This window comes from Capricornis sumatraensis, chromosome 10, assembly GCF_032405125.1.
Source record: "Capricornis sumatraensis isolate serow.1 chromosome 10, serow.2, whole genome shotgun sequence".
In the NCBI taxonomy this organism is placed as follows: Eukaryota; Metazoa; Chordata; class Mammalia; order Artiodactyla; family Bovidae; genus Capricornis; species Capricornis sumatraensis.
Genome location: NC_091078.1, coordinates 90542849 through 90567182, shown reverse-complemented (window position 1 = coordinate 90567182; position 24334 = coordinate 90542849). Strand labels below are relative to the sequence as shown.

At 38.8% G+C, this 24334-nt stretch overlaps 1 protein-coding gene across 1 annotated transcript in view; it reads right to left on the bottom strand.

Moving 5' to 3' along the window:
- Nucleotides 1-24334, bottom strand: part of ERC2 (ELKS/RAB6-interacting/CAST family member 2) — a 773878-nt gene that overhangs the window by 400529 nt on the left and 349015 nt on the right. The window contains exon 6 of the mRNA XM_068983117.1: nucleotides 1401-1568. Within this exon, the coding sequence (XP_068839218.1) occupies nucleotides 1401-1568 (168 nt within the window). The remainder of the gene's footprint in view (nucleotides 1-1400; nucleotides 1569-24334) is intronic.

Below are 24334 nucleotides of genomic sequence, written 5' to 3'. Positions count from 1 at the left end.
GAACTCCAGGAGTTGGTGATGGACAGGGAGGCCTGGTGTGCTGCAATTCATGGGGTCGCAAAGAGTCGGACATGACTGAGTGACTGAACTGAACTGAACTGATGTATAAAATAGATAACTAATGAGAATATCCTGTGAGGATGGAAACCACTGAGGATGGAGACGTGGCTTCATAGGCATGCAACTTACGTACGTACACAGGGCCCCCGTACTCAGAAGGGCCCCATACTTAGTTTAATGCTTCACTATGACCATCCTGAAATTCTCAATAAAGTCTGAAAAAAGGGTCTTATATTTTCATCTTGCACTTGGCCCCACAAATTAGGTAGCTTGTTGTGACTGGAGAGGTTTGGTCAGAGTGTGATATGAACAGTTTTCTGTTTTAAAAGAATTACTCCAGTTTGCATGTTAAGAACACCCAGTAGGAAAAGTAAGGGTTGAAGCAGGAAAAACAGCTAGCGTGTTGTCAATACAAATAAAGTGAGACGTGATGGTAGCAAATGTCACCAGGAGAAGGGCCAGTTAGATCCCATTCGTCTGCAGCTGCCTGGTGACATGCTTGTCTATGGCGGTGCCCTGGCCAGCCAGCTCCTACTTCTCCACACTGGTTTCTGCTCAGATTCCATGCTGCTGCCTGTTAATCTGAGAGCCCTATGTGTTTTCCAACAGCTTCTTTCTCTCAAAAGAGTGGGTATTAGCTTCTCTTCTTACCTACCCTTTTCTCTAGGGAAGGCAGGGCACCCTTTGATCCCACCAAAACTGTACACAATAGCAAACAGGAATTCTTCAAAAGAAAAATCTGGGTGTTGTCCCTAAATCTGGATCCCCTACTGTGGAGAAAATGAAAGAAAGAAGAGCCCTAGCTCTTCTCAGAAGTCCAGAATCTTCTGTGTTAAATCACTGTATTACACCTTATTACACATTGTCTCACTGACTCCAATTAAGTAATGGGCGTAAATATTACTTCACACCCACGAAGATCTGTATGAGTCTGACAGGATAAGAGCTACTAAAGTTTATATAAATACAAAATGCACCTAAAATACCTTTAAGACCCACAAAACACATTGACTGCTCAATTCTCAGTAAAGGAAAAATTAATGATACATTTTAGATTTATATCTAAATTTGTACAATTATCTCTATGTTTAAGCTAGTAAATGAAAAAAAAAATTACTAGTTTCCAGGTGATCAAATAAGTAAATTCATCAAGCTGTGCTAAAACTGACATGATACAATCACCAGTAAGTTAAATATCAGTAAGTTTAAAGTTTACACTCACTAATGTAAAATTCTTGAACAATAATTTCTTCTTTCCCACACACTCAAAAGTTTCTCTGAAATGACAAAACATGGATGATACCAATTCTCAATCTGAAGTGCTTACATCAGGTACTCACCTTTTTCTGAAGAACATTGATTTTCCTTTCCTTCACTTCTAACATATCCTTCATGTCTCGAATCTCTCCAGCCAGTGTCCCCTTCTCTTCTGTGAGGTCCTGCAGCTGTTTCGTTTTTTTATTGAGAAAAGATTCTTTCTCTTCTAGCCGTAATCTCAGTGCATCTACCTGAAATCAGGAAAAAGAAAAAAGGCTGCAGTTTTACAGAGAGGTCATCAGTAACTACATCCTGCCCTGGGAGGTGGGCGGGGCAGCAGTACACCTTCTCAGCAGCATGATCAAACACTGCTCATGGGCAGCTCCAGGCCATGTGTTTTAAAGCCTACATCTACCTTAAACGCCTACTGCATGTGCACCTGATCAGTGATATTTATATTTTTTAATTATAAGGTTTATATGAAATAAGACATTATGAAGTCATCTCATGTTGTAAAGCCAAAAGTTGGGAAACTGTCACACGTGAATTCTCTGTACCTTTGAGCCCAGGGAGGGCACAACACTGTTCATGCCATGTAGCATCCTCCTGGAAAACAGAGAACGCAATGAGCCATGCCACGGACATCTGGGAGAATAAGGTTGGCAATAGAGGAGCACTCCTAAATTAGAAAAAGACGTGTAGCCAAGATGAAGCAAATGCTGTTAGAGGAAGAAAATGCTGTGGATGACACCTATTCTACAGCTTCATGAAAGACTGCTTTACAAACACTAAAGAAAAAATTTAGATTTCTACAATTTCTGCTTTTCAAATGTTGGCAATAGAATGGGGAAACATAAGCTTTTTTATTAATGTTAACATTCCGAAGATCATGTGCAAAAAATGTTTACGTGGGTGACGCAGGACACTGGGATGACAGATGACTCTAATCCTCACCTTCCACACTAGGAACTGGATAGATAGAAGCAACATCAACACTAGGAAGCAATTAAGCATGTTATTGAGAGATATCAAAATAACCAGGCATAAAGAGTTTAAAGAGGTGATCTTGAGGAAAAAGAATGGGACAGGGGTAAGTTGGGGACTGCTGTGTCTCATAGCATATCTTGTTGAACATTTGCTCATTATACTATTTGCAAGTAAAGTTTAGATGAATACAGAAAAAAACAAAAACCTTTTTTTAAAAAAAAAAAGGAGCAAGAATACTGTAATAAGACAAAATAAATAGATATATAAATATTATAAGGACAAAGAGTCAAAGGAGATTTGGAAAAAAGGAAAGACACTTAGGTTTTAGGTTCTGCTTCTGTCTGGGCTTCCCTGGTGGCTCAGACAGTAAAGAATCTGCCTACAAAGCAGGAGCTCTGGATTCAATCCCTGAGTCAGGAAGATTCCCTGGAGAAGGGAATGGCAACCCACTCCAGTGTTCCTGCCTGACGAATCCCATGGACAGAGCAGCCTGGCAGGCTATAGTCCATAGAGTCACAAAGAAACACCACTGAGTGATCAGTGCTACTTCTACCTGTGAGGACGAGGACAAATAACTCTCTCTTGCCCACACCAAGTCTTCAGCCTCAGTTTCTTCACTTATAAAAGAAAGAGGAAAGGACTGACTATCTCTACGTGCCTGGCATTTTATGATTTTAAAGACAGCAATCAGTCCTAGGTAGGACACATCAGGGCAGAAAAATACTAGAAATAAAGATGTTATCAGGGCTTCCCTGGTGGCTCAGATGGTAAAAGTGCCTGCCTGCAGTGCGGGAAACCCAGGTTCGATCCCTGGGTTGGGAAGATTCCCTGGAGAAAGAAATGGCAACCCACTCCAGTCTCCTTTCCTTACCCTTGTTGAAGAAAGGAGAGCCAAAGTAGTGTTTTTAAATGTCAAAGGTGATGGGGAGGTAGGAAAGCAGAGAGATTTTCTAGTTTCTGTCCCAGACAGCAAGATGAAGCTGGGAGATCCCAGCAAGGGCAGAGGTGATGACAAGTGCTGGAAACCCCATTGGCTGAATGACCCTGACCGCACTATGAGAGAGGATGGACACTCTGTGCTTTCCAGAAGGTGAGAACTGCTGAATCTGCAAACATCTGATAGCTCTGCCTCTTCTCACATAATGGCTATCAAGATCTAGGGACAGAGGTGAAGGGGAAATTCATATCCTGGTGACCTCCCCTTTCCTAAATAAAAAACTCATGCCAGTTGCACTAAAGCTTAAACATTCCAGATTCTTGAGGGGTCTATGTAAAAAGTTATCTTCATCTACCAACTTGGAATAACATCAGTACTTATCTTTGAGTTTTCCTCTTATCTGGTGAAAAAATGTAATTTTTTTTCATTTTTTATTTTATTATTATTATTTTTTTTAACTTTACAATATTGTATTGGTTTTGCCATACATCACCATGAATCTGCCACAGGTGTACATGTGTTCCCAATCCTGAACCCCCCTCCCACCTCTCTCCCCATACCATCTCTCTGGGTCATCCCAGTGCACCAGCCCCTAGCATCCTGTATCTTGCATCAAACCTAGACTGGCGATTCATTTCTTATATGATAGTATACATGTTTCAATGCCATTCTTTCAAATCATCCCACCCTCTCCCTCTCCCACAGAGTCCAAAAGACTGTTCTATACATCTGTGTCTCTTTTGCTGTCTCACATACAAGGTTATCATTACCATCTTTCTAAATTCCATATATATGTGTTAGTATACTGAATTGCTGTTTTTCTTTCTGGCTTACTTCACTCTGAATATAATTGGCTCCAGTTTCATCCACCTCATAAGAACTGAGTCAAATGTATTCTTTTTAATGGCTGAGTAATACTCCATTGTGTATATGTACCACAGCTTTCTTATCCATTCATCTGCTGATGGACATCTAGGTTGCTTCCATGTCCTGACTATTATAAACAGCGCTGCGATGAACATTGGGGTACATGTGCCTCTTTCAACTCTGGTTTCCTCGGTGTGTATGCCCAGCAGTGGGATTGCTGGGTCATAAGGCAGTTCTATTTCCAGTTTTTTCAGGAATCTCCACACTGTTCTCCATAGTGGCTGTACTAGTTTGCATTCCCACCAACAGTGTAAGAGGGTTCCCTTTTCTCCACACCCTCTCCAGCATTTATTGCTTCTAGACTTTTGGATCACCACTATTCTGACTGGTGTGAAATGGTACCTCATTGTGGTCTTGATTTGCATTTCTCTGATAATGAGTGATGTTGAGCATCTTTTCATGTGTTTGTTAGCCATCTGTATGTCTTCTTTGGAGAAATGTCTACTTAGTTCTTTGGCCCAGTTTTTGACTGGGTCATTTATTTTTCTGGAATTGAGCTGCAGGAGTTGCTTGTATATTTCTGAGATTAGTTGTTAGTCAGTTGCTTCATTTGCTATTATTTTCTCCGATTCTGAAGGCTGTCTTTTCACCTTACTTATAGTTTCCTTTGTTGTGCAGAAGCTGATACTTAAAAGGGTAGTATTTAGCGGGTTCTTTCAAAACTGGCAGAACATGTTGATCACTGCAGGTTACAGCAGCGGTTAGAAAGTGTTACACATTCAATTTTAGGGATCTGTACATAGGCTGACTAGGATTCTGTGAAAATTGGAGAAGAAACTGTAGTCCCATTAGCCCCACATTCTACCTATCAAAGATGGTGGTCTTTATCTGGACAAAGGAAACATGCAATCCAAATCCATGATATAAATAAATTACAACCTGGAAGATAGTGAGTGATGCTAGAGAAAGTTTCAGAAGAGACTCTAATTGATCAATAGTAAGCTTAACATTTGTAGTGCCTTCTGGCAATGTGTGATCTTTCAATGTCTTGCTCCATCTTACTAAGTCCATAAGAGATTAAAACAGCAACTCAAGCTTTTGTAAGGACTATTAAGTAAGACTTAAGTAAGACTATTTCTCCAGGAACAAAACGGAGAGCAAAGTTGCTCATGATCAACACACAACTCGCAACACCCAAACTCTACATGGCAGGAGGGAGTCTGTGCCAGCCAAGGTCTGTTTGTGAGTTTATTTTCCATGCGCCTGACAGCATGTACTTAGCTTCAAAGGAATTTGAATTGTGGCCTTCAATCACCTTCACTCTATCTCTACAGCTTTGCACAGCCTCCTAGAATCAAGAAATGAAGCTTAGAGTTGTTGTGTTTTTTTTTAAAGACAAAATGTTGACCTGAACTACATCCAATTCTCAACCAACATTAGCCCAGTTTGCAGTAAGCAAGCATGACATCATTTCTAAAGTTAAATTTTAACTTCCAGATGGTGCAAAACCACAAGCAGGCGCACAAACCTTCTGATGCACAGAAGTTTAAACACAGGAATCAGGCCAGAAAGAAGATAGTCTATTAAAAATTAGAATATGTAGTTCCAAACTGAGTATCAGTGAGTAGGATTAAAATTCCCTTCACTAATATTTGAACTTCACTCGATAGTATACTTCATTTTTAAAAAGAATCAGAAAAGCCTACAAGTTTAGATTATATTCCAACATCAGGTAGAGACATAAAAGTTAAAATGTTTGGGAATATGAAATACCTTTCTCTACCTCTTCACTCAACACCAAATAATTTTAAAGGCCCTTGACTCTCTCTCTTAAACTTTGGCAGTTGACTCAATAATAAAACTTGGCAAAGCAAAGAGCACCATCATTTCCCAGAAAAACAAAAGAAAATTAGAACTACATGATATTGTCAGTGCACAAAGATCCATAGGTTGAATTCCCAGTTTTTACATATTATTTAACCACATGGGAACTAGTCACCTAATGTTAAAACTAAGACAATCTTTTCATTTTAGGAGAATTACTCATTTCCTTCTGATCCAGTTGTATGTATATTTGTGTCTATATCTGGGTGCATGTGTGTCTATGTTTAAAATCATGTAACATATGAAAATTTAACCTTTTACCTGGCAGTATAAAGCATAAAGCATTTGCTATCACTTCAGTTCCAGGTAATAACTTGAAAGAAAATGACCATGGCAATGAAATTGGCAAAAATTGCCAAAATCAGAGTTAAATGTTATTAATCTTCATGTCAGCACCCAGGAATTATAACCAGTTCCAATGGTGAGGTATGTTTCTAGAAGTTCTGTACATAAGCTTCCTGACCTTTCTGCTGTATTTTACACAGGCCTTCAGAAACAGTTTCAATGTTGTGACAAAATACGAAGCGCTACTTGATATGCCATAAAGAATTTTTAAAAATCAAATGGTTCATTTCCATGTTAAAATGACTGCGGCAACACTCGAGAGAAAGAAAAAAAGAACACTTGAGAGAGAAAAAGGGGCCACTTGAAAATTTTCACAGATTAAATATTACTTACTTGACAACACTTCAGGCATTGAATAAACATGCTATCACAAAGAACAACTTTAAAAGAAAATGAAACTGGAACATACACAAAAGCTCCCAATACAGTTTTATTTCACATTTAAAGTGTCGTTTGTTTGCTTTTCCTAATAGTAGACTTGAGTTAACAGTATATTTGAATTTGATTCAACTTGCAATCATTCAAATGGGGAGACAGATTCAAAGTTGGAAGCATGCATAATGTATGGAAGTATGCTTCCAAAGACAAAAACACTGAAAATAACCTAAAATCTAGAAGCCACTGTGGTAGTAACCACTAGTTCTCACTCAAATCCAATTTGCCTTTACTTCCTGAACACTGGATCCATCTCTCTTTCCAGCCCCCTTGTGGGAAAATGGAGCCATTCATGAAATGTAAGCAGAAGCGTCATACATCACTTCCTATCTACACCTTCTTGACACCCCTCCCCTTTCTTGAGACTCTGAAGGATACATTTTCCACATGGTGGAGCTACAAGATGGCAGAACCTCCATATATCTGGATCCTCAAAAGCAGGATCACCCCTAACTCCCTGCCCCCCAACAGTATGATGTATTAAACTACTCAATTACTATCATTTCCCCTGGTTTTATTAAAAAGTAGGTACCTTAAAACTAGAAAGGTTTGTTTGTCTTGCTGCTGCTAAGTCACTTCAGCCGTGTCCAACTCTGTGCGACCCCAGAGACAGAGCCCACCAGGCTCCCCCATCCCTGGGATTCTCCAGGCAAGAATACTGGAGTGGGTTGCCATTTTCTTCTCCACTGCATGAAAGTGAAAGGTGAAAGTGAAGTCGCTCAGTCGTGTCCGATGGCCATAAACCTACATGAAACTGGATCACTGTTCTTCCCTCTACTCCCTCAATGTATAAGACCTCAAAATCTACTTTCCTCTATCCTTTCATTCCAATTCCAAAGAAGTGTGGCAGGGGTTGGGGCAGGGAGAGATGGTTGACAGAGGGCCAAGGACAGAGCTGAAAGGAAGAAGTAGCAGAATCCTAGGGAGTAAACACAGAGGTTAAAGATCAAGATCCTGGGGAGAAGAGAAAAAGCGATCAAAGAGGAAGAGTCTCCTATAGCACACTGGTTTGAACTTCTATTCCTATCAACAAATGGCTCAAGTGGACAACTCTGTTTTGCAAAGTCTCTCCACTGCAAATATAGATGTTCAAGCAACTCATGTCAATGGCCATGGACTTACTCACCAGCCTTCCAAATGTCAAGAATAAATCAAAGGTGTCATAAGCAAAATGAGGATAATAAGAGTACCACCTTCATCAAATTACATTAAAGATTAAATTAAATAACACATGTAATGCACTTAGCACAGTGCCTGGCACCTAGAAACACTCAATAAATTTTTGCTATTGTTATTATATTTTATTATTCTGCTTTCCACACCCTGTAACCCAGTGATTTATATACTGTAGGAATGCAATAAAGGTTGCTAATCAACAGCCCTCAGGAAAAGTGGAGAACCAGCAAGTAAGGTTTTGTGCTCTAACATGTACCAGAGTGTTATACTGTCTGTCATTTACTTTAAAATATTTCAGCATACATGGTATGATATGTGTGTCTGTGTGGAGGGGTGGCTGGGTTGATGGGTGTATTTCCCAACTGTGCATAAATTCTCCAGGGGTAGTTTATTAGCTATGAAAGATTTCAGTTAAAAGCTGACATACCAGAGTCAACTACCAAAAGTGGCTCAATATTCTTTTTATTGGATGAGTATCTGAAATTTGGTCAATTAGCATAATTGATGTGAGGACTGACTTTTCCTTGATGAAATGGGTGGTGTTCAAGTTGTATGGATTGGCTAGAAATGTTGCACAGATACATCCACCCTTCCAGAAAAAAGACTGAAGGTGGTGTGTCCAATGAAAATACAACGCAAGCCACATCTGTAATTTTTAATTTTTTAGCAGCCAAGTTTAAAAAGAAGAAACATGTAAAAGTAATATTGAAGAGAAGTTGCTCAGTCGTGTCCGATTCTTTGTGACTCCATGGACTGTAGACTACCAGGCTTCTCTGTCCATGGAATTTTCCAGGCAAGAATACTGGAGTGGGCTGCCATTTCCTTCTCCAAAAAGTAATATTAAGACTATATTTAATGTAATCCACTATATCAAAAATATTACTTTTTGACATGTAATCAACATTAAAAAATAATCTATTTTACATTTTGGTATTGTCTTCAAAAGTCAGCATCTACTCTTCACTTTCAGCATATTTCAATTAGAACTAGTGATGTTTCAGATGCTCAATATCCCCATATGGTTCATGGTTACAATAGTGGACCATGTGGGTCTATGATTCTAATAAATTCAAAAGTTTCAATCCTTAGACTTTTATCTCCTCTATGGAGAAACACTTCAGGGAGGATTCTGGACCAATAGCAAACATGGCTGACTGAGCCATGCCACAGGAAACAGTGTCCAACTGGCCTCACATGAACCTTTTATGATCTCAAAAGGACAGAGAACTGGAATTTCACGGAGCACTCAGAAAGGCTGTATGACTGATATACTACCTGGAGATGAGGTAACAGGCAGGAGTCTTCTCTTCTTTAATCCTCAAAGGTTACTGATCTCTATCAAAGAGAACCACCTAACTGATTGGTGATTTAGTTAGCATGATCTTTCTGCAGTCTTGCTGAAAAGAAACATTCAGAATAATCATTGCTTTTTTAAAGCTCTTTCATACAAATCGCTAATTATAGCAAAAATTGCCTTTCAAAAAAAAATGACCTTCAGCAACTGCACCATCAAAAAGTAGCTATACAGTGGCTTCCCTGGTGGCTGAGTAGTAAAGAATCTACCTGCCAACGCAAGAGACATGTGTTCAATCCCTGGTCTGGGAAGATACCACATGCCGCAGAGCAACTAAGCCTGTGGATCACAACTACTAACCCTCTGCTCTAGAGCCTGGGAGCCTTAACTACTGAACCCATGTGCCAAACTACTGAACCCACATGCCTAGAGCCCATGCTTCACAACAAGAGAAGCCACCATAATGAGAAATCCGCACACTACAACTAGAATGTAGCCCCTGCTCACTGCAGCTGGAGAAAAGCCCTTGCAGCAATGAAGACCCAGCATAGCTAAAAAGAGAAGGAAAAAAAAAGCTGAGATGAGGGTGTGTCTCTCTCTTAACCTATACTTAGGTCATGTCTTTCTACTCTTTGCCTTCATCTATTTTGATTTCAGATTTCTCTTCTCTGTAGGTATTCTTTATTTACAGTAACTAAAATTATTTATTCATTCATTTAACAAATGTGAAGAATTGATTTTGTGGCAGGAATTGTCCTAGTCATTTTAACAAGATTGGCAAGTCATGACTTGTTGAACCATGTATTTGTGAAGTTGGAGGTGAAGTAGAGCAAAAAAGTATTATATAATTAAATATTATATAAATAGGGTGATTGCAGTCATGAAATTAAAAGACGCTTACTTCTTGGAAGAAAAGTTATGACCAACCTAGACAGTATATTCAAAAGCAGAGATGTTACTTTGCCGACTAAGGTCCATCTAGTCAAGGCTATGGTTTCTCCTGTGGTCATGTATGGATGTGAGAGTTGAACTGTGAAGAAGGCTGAGTGCGAAAGAATTGATGCTTTTGAACTGTGGTGTTGCAGAAGACTCTTGAGAGTCCCTTGGACTGCAAGGAGATCCAACCAGTCCATTCTGAAGGAGATCAACCCTGGGATTTCTTTGCAAGGAATGATGCTGAAGCTGAAACTCCAGTACTTGGGCCACCTCATGAGAAGAGTTGACCCATTGGAAAAGACTCTGATGCTGGGAGGGATTGGGGGCAGGAGGATAAGGGGACGACCGAGGATGAGATGGCTGGATGGCATCACGGACTCAATGGACGTGAGTCTGAGTGAACTCCGGGAGATGGTGATGAACAGGGAGGCCTGGTGTGCTGCGATTCATGGGGTCGCAAAGAGTCAGACACGACTGAGCAACTGAACTGAACTGATCATTAGAAAACATGATTTTTAGCATAAAAGGAAAGTAATACAAATACAAAAATCTAACAACTTATATAAAAGCCTTATAAAAAATTGGATGACAAGAAGCTAATTTGTGGATATCTGTGTTTATTGGTGAAAATGTTCATTGTATGTTTGTGTATACACAAAATAAATTTATGATTCAGCAAATGTCTATCAGCTGTTATAAGTTGGAATGATACTTGGATATTCACTAAAATGGTTTATTTAACTGATGGCTACTCTTTATTATCCCATCTTTTAACACTAAATAGTCTTTATTGATCTTTAAATAAGTTGTTCTTGACACATGCTTCTCTGCTTTAAAGTTAATTTTGGATTTTAATAAATTTAAGTCTTTAAGAAAAAGCACTGAAATACTAAAAACAGCCTTATAATACTAAAAAGCATGAACAACATGGCATGTTTTCTTTCTTAAAATATTCAGTCGCTCAGTCGTGTCTGACTCTTTGCGACCCCATGGACTGGAGTAAGCCAGGCCTCCCTGGCCATCACCAACTCCCGGAGTTTACTCAAACTCATGTCCATTGAGTCGGTAATGCCATCCAGCCATCTCATCCTCTGTCATCCCCTTCTCCTCCTGCCTTCAATCTTTCCCAGCATCAGGGTCTTTTCAAATGAGTCAGCTCTTCACATCAGGTGGCCAAAGTATTGGAGTTTCAGCTTCAGCATCAGTCCAAGATTCCAATGAATATTCAGGACTGATTTCCTTTAGGATGCACTGGTTGAATCTCCCTGCAGTCCAAGGGACTCTCAAGAGTCTTCTCCAACACCACAGTTCAAAAGGTTCTCAGGAGGCAGGTCAGGTGGTCTGGTCTTCCCATCTCTTTCAGAATTTTCCACAATTTATTGTGATCCACACAGTCAAATCTGTCAGTCAATAAAGCAGAAATAGATGTTTTTCTGAAACTCTCCTGTTTTTTCAATGATGCAACAGATGTTGGCAATTTGATCTCTGGTTCCTCTATCTTTTCTAAAACCAGCTTGAACATCTGGAAGTTCATGGTTCACGTATTGCTGAAACCTGGCTTGGAAAATTTTGAGCATCACTTTACTAGCGTGTAAAATGAGTGCAATTGTGTGGTAGTTTGAGCATTCTTTGGCATTGCCTTTCTTAGGGATTGGAATGAAAACTGACCTTTTCCAGTCCCGTGGCCCTTGCTGAGTTTTCCAAATTTTTGTTTTCTGTCAAACCTCAACATAAATCAGCCATAGGTATACATATATCCCCTCCCTTTTCCAAATGTTCTTAAAATATTATTTTCACAATTAATGCTGGAGAGGATGTGGAAAAAAGTGGATGCTCTTGGTGGGAGTGTAAATTGATACAGTCACTATCAAAGACGGTATGGAGATTCCTTTAAAAACCTAGGAATAAAAGCACCATATAACTCAGCAATCCCACTCCCAGGCATATACCCTGAGGAAACCAAAACTGAAAAAGACACATGTATCCTACTGTTCATTGCAGCACTATTTACAATAGCTAGAACATAAAAGCGACCTAGATGTCCATCGACAGATGAATGGATAAAGAAGTTTTGGGACATATACTCAATGGAATATTACTCAGCCATAAAAAGGAATGCATTTGAGTCAATTCTAATGAGGTGGACGAACCTAGAACCTATTATACAAAGTGAAGTAAGTCGGAAAGAGAAAGATATTCTAATGCATATATATGGAATCTAGAAAAATGGTACTGAAGAATTTATTTATAGGACAGCAGTGGAAAAATAGACATAGAGAATAGACTTATGGACATGGGCAGAGGGGAGAAGAGGGTGAGATATATGGAAAGAGTAACACAGAAACTTATATTACCATATGAAAACTAGATAGACAACAGAAATTGGCTGTATAGCTCAGGAAACTCAAACAAGGGCTCTGTATCAACATAGAGGGGTGGGATGGGGGAAAGAGATGGGAGGGAGTTTCAAAAGGGAGGAGATATATGTATACCGATGGCTGATTCATGTTGAGGTTTGACAGAAAACAAAATTCTGCAAAGCAATTATCCTTCAATAAAAAAAGAAATTAAATATTTTCTAGTTTTGTCCATTAAAAAGGCTTTAAAGAACAGTAACCATCTCAGTAACAATGATTGCCCACCCCAAATACTGTCTCTTAAAACCATTTCTAAATAAAACAAATCAGTTTCATTGTAGAAATAATTGACATTAGGTCTGTAGTAAGAAATGTGCACATTAAGTATAGAATTGAATCAGAATGCAAAGCATCTATGAAAAACAGAGTCTTTTTGTTGCCAACGATGGGACAATTTGATGCTGTTCTACAAGCAGACACTGGGGGTAGGGGATGGGAATGGAGGCAAAGGACAGGCAGTCAACCAGAGGAGAGACAGTGGCTGCTACAACTAAAATTGAGGTGGTCCACAAGGAGTTTGTGGCTGTGTTTGAGACATATTCTGTGAAACAATTGGGAGGCATCTGGGAGAACTGAGGGTTTCTATTTATATGGGTAGATGGATGGAAGGACTCAAAGGTTTCCTGGGTTACTGACTAGAATAGACAGTGGAATTACTGCCTATTATGGGAACGACTGGGGAGAATCAGACTTGAGGCAGGCAATCAAGAGTTCAGTATTAGGTATACGTAGTTTGAGATGCTGGGAAATATTGTAAAGGTAAATGGCCATATGGATTGGAAACTGCAAACAGCGTCAGACTTTATTTTGGGGGGCTCCAAAATCACTGCAGATGGTGACTGCAGCCATGAAATTAAAAGATGCTTACTCCTTGGAAGAAAAGCTATGACCAACCTAGATAGCATACTAAGAAGCAGAGACATTACTTTGCCAACAAAGGTCCGTCTCGTCAAGGCTATGGTTTTTCCATTAGTCGTGTATGCATGTGAGAGTTGGACTGTGAAGAAAGCTGAGTGCTGAAGAATTGATGTTTTTGAACTGTGGTGTTGGAGAAGACTCTTGAGAGTCCCTTGGACTACAAGGAGGTCCAACCAGTCCATCCTAAAGGAGATCAGTCCTGGGTGTTCATTGGAAGGACTGATGCTGACGCTGAAACTCCAATACTTTGGCCACCTGATGCCAAGAGTTGACTCATTGGAAAAGACCCTGATGCTGGGAGGGATTGGGGGGCAGGAGGAGACGGGGACGACAGAGGATGAGATGGCTGGATGGTGTCACCGACTTGATGGACATGAGTTTGAGTGAACTCTGGGGGTTGGTGATGGACAGGGAGGCCTGGAGTGCTGCGATTCATGGAGTTGCAAAGAGTCTGACACAACTGAGCGACTGAAATGAACTGAACTGAACACAACAGAACCTGGACTACAGTCTAATCTACTTGTGGATGAGTAGTCCTGTAATTATAACATTATATTATAATGTAATGTAGTATAAAGAATTATAACATTCTTTCAGAAGACTAATTAGGACATCTTCAGCATATTTACAGATACATTTATTACCACAGAAATGATCAAGTCAACAACAACTTGTAGGGAGAGGATATCTATAACAATTGAAAACTGAGAAAATCCCTTTCCTAAAACGGTTCCTTTAATTTTATTACAAGGTCTCTCCCCCATCATGGGCTTCCCCTGTGGCTCAGGTGGTAAAGAATCCACCTGAGATACGGAGACCTGTGTTCAGTTCCTGGGCTGGGAAGATCCCCTGGCGAAGGGAAAGGCTACCCACTCCAGTATTCTGGCCTGGAGAATTCTATGGACTGTATAATCCATGGGTTCACAAAGAGTCAAACATGACTGAGCAACTTCCACTTTCATACTTTCTTTCCCCCATCATAGTTACCAGTAACAAGAGATTTGGTCTTATCAATTATACCCTTAAGCTTTTCACAGCCACCAGTTAATGTCACTCATTACATGTCAATCATGTATTTACTCTCCTGTTGAACACTAGGAGATGCTTTTGAACTGTGGTGTTGGAGAAGACTCTTGAGAGTCCCTTGGACTGCAAAGAGATCCAACCAGTCCATTCTGAAGAAGATCAGTCCTGGGTGTTCTTTGGAAGGACTGATGCTAAAGCTGAAACTCCAATACTTTGGCCACCTCATGTGAAGAGTTGACTCATTGGAAAAGACTCTGATGCTGGGAGGGATTGGGGGCAAGAGGAGGAGGGGATGACAGAGGATAAGATGGCTGGATGGCATCACCGACTCAATGTACATGAGTTTGAGTGAACTCCGGGAGTTGATGATGGACAGGGAGGCCTGGCATGCTGCAATTCATGGGGTCGCAAAGAGTCAGACACGACTGAGTGACTGAACTGAACACTAGAGTGATGCTGACTAGGGAAAAAAGGACTAGATAATCCCATTTCTGTGTGTTGGCTTTCATCTACCAATCCAAAACTTAAACATCTGACCTAGTGGGGGTTAGGAAATCTACATTTTAAATTATTTAAATAGTACAAAGAGAAACAATGATGGCTGTATTGTAGATTGCTTCATAATTTACAGTATACCTTTCTCCTCAATTAGAAGTCTGTTCTCATATAATTTCAATTCAAAAATAAAATTCAGGTATATTTAGTATTGCATAACCACATGCTGTGCTTATAAAAGTTAAGTTACAATCACCAGCTTGTTAATAACACAGTTGAGATTTTCAGGTTGTAAAGATGCATTTTGTCTTACCCACCCGTCAAAAAATCATACCCAACTCCCATATGCCACCTACCTGAAGAAAACAATGCTTGGTCAAGAGTGTTTCATATCACCTACATGGAAGAATTCATATCTTATGTGGGTTAATAATCCAGCCAACTTTATAAAGCCTGTTTTCATACTCAAGCTTTTGGCTACTTCTTACACTAAAATTAGGTGGTTTTAAGTGACTAGTCCAAAGTTCAAAATTTAATGTTTAGTTCAGTTCCAGCAAATTTCTGAAAACACATGGGAATTGTAACTCATGTGTTAATACTTAAAGTTTTTGTTAATAAAACTTCCAACACTAACCTTACCTCATTGAACTTACCTCACTGGTTTTTATGCTCACTATAAAACTATAGCTGTCATAATATTTTTGAATTACTACAAAAGGAAGCAAGCTATTCCAAAGTCAATGTTATTTTGCAACATGATGATAGTTATAAATTCAAAATACTTAAAACCAATTTGCAAAGCTATCAATCTTAGAACCTCCTAACATTTAAAATGCCCATCTTCAAAACATTTACTATTACCAAAAAAATACATTAACGAAAACACCATGTATCCTTCATATTGTACCATTCCTTCAAGGAAGCACACTAAATTTAAACATGAAAATGAATCTTAACATAAAAAGTTTAAATACTGGTCCTACTGAGATATGCCATGAATTTTTTAACCTATCACTGAGGCTCAAAGAACTTAAATCTCATTGATAATTTACTAGGAAGACTAAGCAATAATTTCGTGATCTCAAGGTCAGTAATGTTCAATAAATCCAAGTAAGTAATCTCCATTCATATACATATGACACATTTGTAAATGACTACTAAATTAGAAACTATAGTACATTTACTTAAAAGAGAATTAAAACTATATTTTAAAGTCAGGGCCCATACTCCTAAAGAATGGGGACCTATGTTCAAGGATCCATGAGTTTGCTACAAAACTTATTTTATCTTTTCTTTTTGATGATTATCTCAAAAGTTAAAGTGAACTTCTTCTGGATCATACAAATAATTCCTGATAAACAAGGATTATTAAACGATCTAAATATTTGCCTTTGTATTCACACTTCAGTTCTTTGGGAATGAAATGGAAAAAAAACACAGAAGAAATATATCTTATTTCTCTGATATATTCCCTTCAAATCTTGGCCATAGGACATGATGTTGAACAGGAAAGCAAGGGGTCTATCAGCACTACAGAAACAGCAACCAGTGAGGAAACTAGGTTAATACGCAGCACAGCACTGTGCAGACTTCTGAGCTGCATCTGAGCTATAGCAGCTGGCACCATACTCAGGTCAAATATAAATTTACATCCAGCAAACACAATCCTTTTTCATATAAAGTTAATATCATTCATTTAAAGTTTATAGGCTTTGACATTGTATTTTCATTTAGTGTGTAATTCTGATTTGGCTTCATAGTTCTGTAAGAGCTATAAGCATGCCTAGTCTTATCTTTGTACCTAATTAAGTAACATAAGTAATAATTATTACATAAAACAATACTGGGTGCTATAATGTTCTTTTTGTTTTTTTCTTTAAAAGGAATTTCTTCCCAAGAGAGACACAATTGCTCTAAAGTAAACAGTATTTGTTCTTTGAAACCCTCCTGGGTGTTGTGGAAAAATTAATTGGGGGAGTGGAGGTTAGCTCTATGATCAAGCCAACTTGGGAAATGCAGCTCACTCCCCTGATTTATGGTAGACATTATCATACTAAAGTTTCTAAAATCCCACAGCCAAGATCTTACTTAAGTCACCTTTGCTCACATCTATTTAAAAACAGAACTCATGTTTTTCTAAGAACAATATCATTCAGAAAATTTTATGAAAGATTATTCTCCAGTATCTTTTAGCAATCAAAACTTTAAGGCATGCCATGGATATGAAATGGTTGGGTGTGGTGACATGGGGGCACACCAAAGAATTAGATTCAGAAGGCCTTGGCTTGGAGTCAACTAGATACATTTGAGATGTCCTCTGTGGACAGCAATGTGTTTGGTGATGCAACAGGGTGTCTCATGCATTCCTCAGGGCCACCTATGACACAGGTATTATTTGTAAGTAACAATACTGAAGCTCAGAGGGCTTTCAGGGCTAATGTGGTTGGACTATGTTAAAGCCCCATATTCTGGTTCAAGATCCACTGCAGCCTCCATTCCAAATTCACATCTGGCTCTGCCAACACCTGAGGGTGCAATCTTCAAGAAAGTCAGGTACTTTTTAGGGACTCATCTACCTGCTTTTTAAACCAACAAAACTTCGTTCAATGGCCTCTAAGGTCATCACCTATTCCAAACTTTCATGATGTTAGGAGGTCAGAGATCCAGACACTAAAACATATTTTAAAGCTTCAGTAATTAAAACAGTTTGGTATTGATGTAGGAACAAAAAGAGGCAATCCAAAATAGATTCACATACTTAGAGAAATTTAATATACAGTAAGAGTGGCACTATATTCAGTAGAAAAAACTAAATTTCTCAGTGGATAATGGCTAAAAACTGACAAATCATTCAGAAAAATAATAGTAAAGGTAACCTATTGCATAGCACGCAGTGTTAGTCTCTGTCGTGTCCAACTCTTTGTGACCCCATGGATTGTAGCCTGCCAGGCTCCTCCATCCATGGGATTTTTCAGGCAAGAATACTAGAGTGGGTTGCCATTTCCTTCTCCAGGAGATCTTCCTGACCCAGGGATCAAATCCAGGTCTCCCACACTGCAGGCAGACTCTTTATCATTTGAGCTACCAGGGAAACCCAATAAAGGTAAATCCTTACCTAATTTCTCATGACAAAAACAAATTTCTAATGAAGAGTTCTATAAGAAAATATTGGGGCCCTTCTTTTTTTTATTTTTGAAGTACGGAAGTTGTTCTTTCTAGGCAAGAGAAAAAGCTTATATACCATAAAGGAAAAGAGAGATGCATAAGACTAAATACAGATTAAAACGTTTTCATGAAAACAGACAAAGGAAAATTGCAGAAAAGTTTTCTGGAAGCCAAAAGTAAAATGCTATGTGTGTTCCAGTATATATACTGTGTTTTCAGTTGGGAGTAAGAAAAAGATCATTTGCTTGTGTGTGCACAAAATTTTTCTGCAAAGATTCATAAGCAAACAAGAGTTTCTTAAACACCTACTATACATACGCTCACTCACATAAGTGATAAAAACAAGAATTTAACACATTAGTAAACTCCACTTGTAAGCTCAGGCAAATACATTGTTGGAAGGCAAGAAAGAGTAATTAATAGCTACAAGGGGCCCTGGAGCTAGATTTCTCAAGTTAAGATCTTAACCTTCCACTTACTCACCAGGACCTAGAGAAAGATACAATCTCTCAAAACTTCAGTTTCTTCATCCATAAAATAAAGATAATGGTATTGTAGTACCAGTGCCGCAAGGACTAATCAAAACATGGCTTGCAAGGGGCTTTATTATCTGCACTAAGAAATAAAGTAGAAATAATCAATGAACAGTGGCTACTGTTTAATACGAAATACTAACATCAATTATCACCATGATAAAAAAATACATTGCATCATCTATGTATAACTGGTAAATTCAGTCATTAGAGTACTATGTTATATTCTAGCAGCTAACACTGAAAGCCAATTTTACTAACAACAATGATGGCAACAGTAGCTAACAACCATGGGACAGTTTCATGTGCCCATCTGCTTTTGGAGACAGAGAGCTACTGCTCTCCATTTTAGAAGGTCCGGAGCCACACAGATTACAGCCAGCAAAGCCAAGACTGAAGCACATGTGTATCAAACTCCACGGGGCCTGCTCTGAATCAAGCTCATAAGGAAGAAAGCTAGAAATATTCAAATAGCATGAATGACAATCACAGAAGTGAAGAGGAATATGGCATGAAACAAAAACAATGCAGAAAACTGCTAAAATTATGCTATGTATTTTATCTTTTCTGATAAACTGGTATTGGCAGGTATGTTGATAGGTGAAAACATAGATGCTCTGAGGGATCTCCAGGCTAACATGGTAGCAATGTGATTTATATTTTATTATATTTTATGTATTATATATAATATATACATATATCTGTTTATACATTATATGTTAAATTCTATATAATATATATCACAATATAAATGCTTTATATAAATAATCTTTTCCCTGGTGCTGAGAAAGATTGAAGGCAGAAGAAGAGGGTGACAGAGGATGAGATGGTCGGATGCCATCACCGATTCAATGGACATGAACTTGGGCAAATTCTGGGAAATGCTGAGCGACAGGGAAGCCTGGCGTGCTATAGTCCACGGGGTTGCAAAGAGTCAGACACTACTTGCCAACTGAAAAATAAATAAATAATCATATACAATATAAAATTAAATTATATGCTGCTGCTATTTAGTCACCAAGTTGTGTCTCGGTCTTTGCGACCCATGGAATGTAGCCTGCCAGGCTCCTCTGTCCATGCAATTTTACGGCAAGAATAGTATAGTGGGTTGCCATTCCCTCCTCCAAGGGATTTTCCCAACCCAGGAATCCAACCAGTGTCTCCTGCATTGGCAGACAGATTCTTTACCACTGAACCACCTGGGAAGCCCCATGCCTTATATATCACATACATGTATATGTAACGTATAACATATGACAGCAAAAAATAGCTCTTATCTCTATCCATGTATAAAATACCCTGAACAAAATGCCATCAATGAGAAAATCCTACAAAATGTGACATATAGGTATACACCACTCCACCTACATATTTTTATGCTATGATGTTGCAACATGAATCAAATATTTGCTGCAGAAACAGTTTTTATAGATTTGCTTTTCAAAATGGTGAAAATACTTCTCCTATTCTAAGATATTCAGATAGGTCTTTTACACACAAAAATAGCTATAGGAAAGGAAGGTTTCACTACTGAAATACCACTTTAACACACCCCCGCCAAGGGTGTGTGTGCTGAATTTAGGGACACACTCATTTTTAAGCCAATTTGAGGCTTCACATCATTGACTTTTAGGTAGAACATAAATGATTGTGAAATGGGTGGTAACATCAAACTCTGTGCAAATTTACCTTGGCCAGAGCGAGCAATTGTTTCTCTGTTGGGACTTGTTATAGACTCTTCCAACTTGGAAGCATTTTGTTACTAAAGAACTTGGAGCTGGAAATAAACTGAGTTCCAGGAGTGAAGAAGATGATCATTATAAAAACCAATTAAGCGAGAAGCAAGATCATTATGAAAACCTATTAAGCCAGAAGCAAAAGACACCATGATGTTTAAAAAATTAAAGTCATGCTACACACATTCTTTGGTCGTTTTTTTTCTAAAGTGAAATGAATCACCATCTCTTTCTGGGTTCGCCATCATTGCTCCTGAAAATATCTACCGTGATCACAGCACTATTATGGTGGGGAACATTTTGGTATGGAAATTTTCTTGTGTGTGTATCAATTTACCATGTGCACAATAAGTCAATATTATCCTGCATTATTCTTCCAGCAGCGGTTTCTTTGTTTAGAGTTCTACAATTTTATAAGAGAAATCACTAGTAAGCTGCTCAGAGTAACAATTGATGACTGGGAGTTCCCACCGTTTTCACATCCTTAAAATGAGGAAATTGAACTCACTGTTCCAGTTCCAACTCTGACAGTCTGAGATTTTATGATTCCATTTTGTCAGTTCATATTCTATAACACTGGAACCCATCAAACCACCCACAAACTAAGAGACTATTATTTTTGAGTAGCCTGATATCCTATAAGCAAATCTAGTCACTAGCCATTTACCCATTTAAACAGTATTTTCAGCGTAATGTAAGAAGGAGGGGAAAGACAGCACTCTGCATGACTTTTAGTCTTGCAAATAAAAGGGTCCTGGATAGAAAATAACTAAAAATCACAGCCCTACCTTTCACAATTACCAGTTACACAGAGAGGGGAGAAATGTGCTGACAGTATCCTATCTAGCTGAAACACAAGAAATGCCCAGAAATAAGAGCAGTAATCTAAAAGGAAGTACTGTCTGAGCCAGAGGAGGAAAAATATGTCTAGCAACTACAACCTCCTGATGATGGAGAAACCAAATGCACCATGTGAGCTTGCCATGCCACTGCATTTCAAATACAAGCAAGTTTACACAAAAGCCAAGATGAGCAAGGATGTTGCCAGGACATATTGCCAGATTCACTTATATCCATGTAGAAAGCAGAATTTGTGTCTTTTACACATTGTCACCATTAATCAGAACGGTCCCAATTTCTTCTATAGATTTAGAAGTGGAGCACTCTTGCTGTGTCTGATGCTCGCTAAGTTATATCTAATGTTTTGTGAGCCTGCCAGGCTCCTCTGAAATCCTCCATGGGATTTCCCAGGTAAGAATACTGGAGTACAGTTTCTCCAGTAGTCATGTATGGATGCGAGAGTTGGAACATAAAGTAGACTTTGCTTTCAAAGTGATGCTGGCAAAGACTCTTGAGAGACCATTGGACTGCAAGGAGATAAAACCACTCAATCCTAAAGGAAATTAAGCCTGAATATTCATTGGAAGGACTGATGCTGAAGCTGAAGCACCAATACTTTGGCCACCTGACTCATCAGAAAAGACCCTGATGCTAGGAAAAATTGAGGGCAGGGGGAGAAGGGAATCACAGAGGATGAGATAGTTGGATGGCATCACTGACTCAAGGGACTTGAGTTTGAGCAAACTCAGGGAGCTAGTGAAGGACAGGGAAGCCTGGTATGTTCCAGTCCATGGGGTTGCAAAGAATCAGACGTGACTTAGCAACTGGAAAACAACAACAATACTGAAGTGGGTTGCCATTTCCTCCTCCAAGGACTCTTCCCAACCCAGGGATCAAACCTGCATCTCTTGCATTGGTATGTGGATTCTTTACCACTGAGCCACCAGAGAAGCCTCAGAAGTGGAATACAAGAGAGCAGTTCTTCCCTGTTGAGTTTCCTCTCACCAGGTACTTTTAATCTTGTGGGGACACACATAAAGGACCAGAAACTTGCACAAAACCTCCATCCTATCCCCAAAGCATTCCCCATGTGTAATACATGTTTTCCTGGACAAAATAACATGTTTGTGCCCTGGGTCCATCAAATTAGAGTTCTGTAAGAAGCTAAGGAATTCATTCAATGAGACTGTTCATGCCTCTCAAAGTTCTGCTCTGTTTATCTCAGAGATCCTCTTTGCTTCACATGCCCACTCCAGGTGACCTGAAGTAGCTTCAAGGAGACTTTGTTAAGAAGGGATCCAGAACTGGTGAGAAGACTGGTGGATAAAAAGGGGATGCCTGCATGGCACAAGAATTGTATGCCAATATCGGATTTCTGCATCTTGAACACTCAACCCTGAATCTCCACACTTATGGGCACAGCTGGCTTCCCGTCTTTGAATTAGGCTTTTCTTAAGTATCCTCCAGTTTTGAAAAACCTTATTATACACAGTAAGTTGATCGGTGCCTCCCAAAACATTATATTCATGTTTTAGAACCTATGAATGTGACCTTATTTGGAAAAAGGGTCTTTTCATATATAACTATGGACCTTAAGATGACACTATCCTGAACTATCTGGGTGGACTTTAAATCCAATGACCAAGGTCCTAATAAAAGACACACATATCAGAAGACACAGACAGAAGAGGAGAAGGCCATGCAAAAAGAAAGGCAGAAACCGGAGTTTCTGCAAGCCAAGTCAAGAAATGCCTGGAGCACTAAAAGCTAGAAAAGACAGGAGAGGATTCTCACCCATCTGGAGGGGGTACGGCCTTGCCAGCACCTTGATTTTGGATAAGTGGCCTCCAGAACTGTCAGACAATAAATTTTTATGGTTTAAGCCACTGATTTTGTGGTAATTTATTACTATGCATAATCCTAGCATTCCCAAATACATTTCCAGAGAAAAGCAGTTCTACAAGTACTCGTGTTGGGGAAATAAAGGACTGGGAGTGGGGTAGGAAAAATGTTCCAAGGTAAAAATAATTTGGGAAATACTCTTCCTAGAATTTGCTAAATTCTCTGTGAAGTCCACTTTAACTTTGGTTAATAAGCATTTCTCAAGCTTATTTAACTCCAACACTCTCTTTTTTATAACATCCTATTAATATCCTAGGGAACGTACTGTGGAAAATACTGCAGTAGAATATGTTCTTTTCAAATGCAAGTTTAATATTATATTCTATATTCGGCAAACTCTCCAAACGTATTCATAGCTAAGCTCATAGTCTGAGTGTTTTCCTCTTTCCGACCCAGAACCCAGCACCTTCAGTGGAACATATGTGCCTGAACAAATGCCCTCTGGACCACTGAGCAAGTACGGACTAAGCACCTAACTCCAGGGCACAATGGGAGGTCTTAGAAATGTAACACTTAGAAGATTGCTTTAGAAGCTTACATGGCCACACATAATGCATTATGATTTAAATCTACACTTGATAAAATAGCCCTTTACTAGAAGTAGGTTAGAGTAGTACCCCTAGAAGATTTTTTTTTCATTTTGATTGCTAACAATCCCAAGTATTGTTTAAATAAAGGACCAAAATAGCCTACAAAATTTACATTTTTCAAATGCTAAATTTTGTCTTGACAAATTTTGTAAAGAATAGCCAAGAACTTGAAAAGAAGACATTTTCTGAAATATCTTCACTCAGAAGATCAGGGGTAAAATGTACTTTCATGCCATTCCTTTCTATATATTCCCCATCATCACAAGTCACTTTTATTAACACTATTAAATTGCAATATATTTATGCTTGAGTCATGGTAAAGAAAGCTGTAAAAATAATGTCTTGGTTATTTCATGACTGCACATGCTATAAAAAGTATAAGGAAAATGGAATTATAAGGAATGGAACCTAAAAACTCGTTCTCTTACCTCTGATGATTGTCCTCAACACAAATATTTTGGGGTAAATCAAATTATGGAGGAAAAATATCCTCTTCTATTTTTCTCTTCTTGGTACAGTTCTGAATGCAAAGTT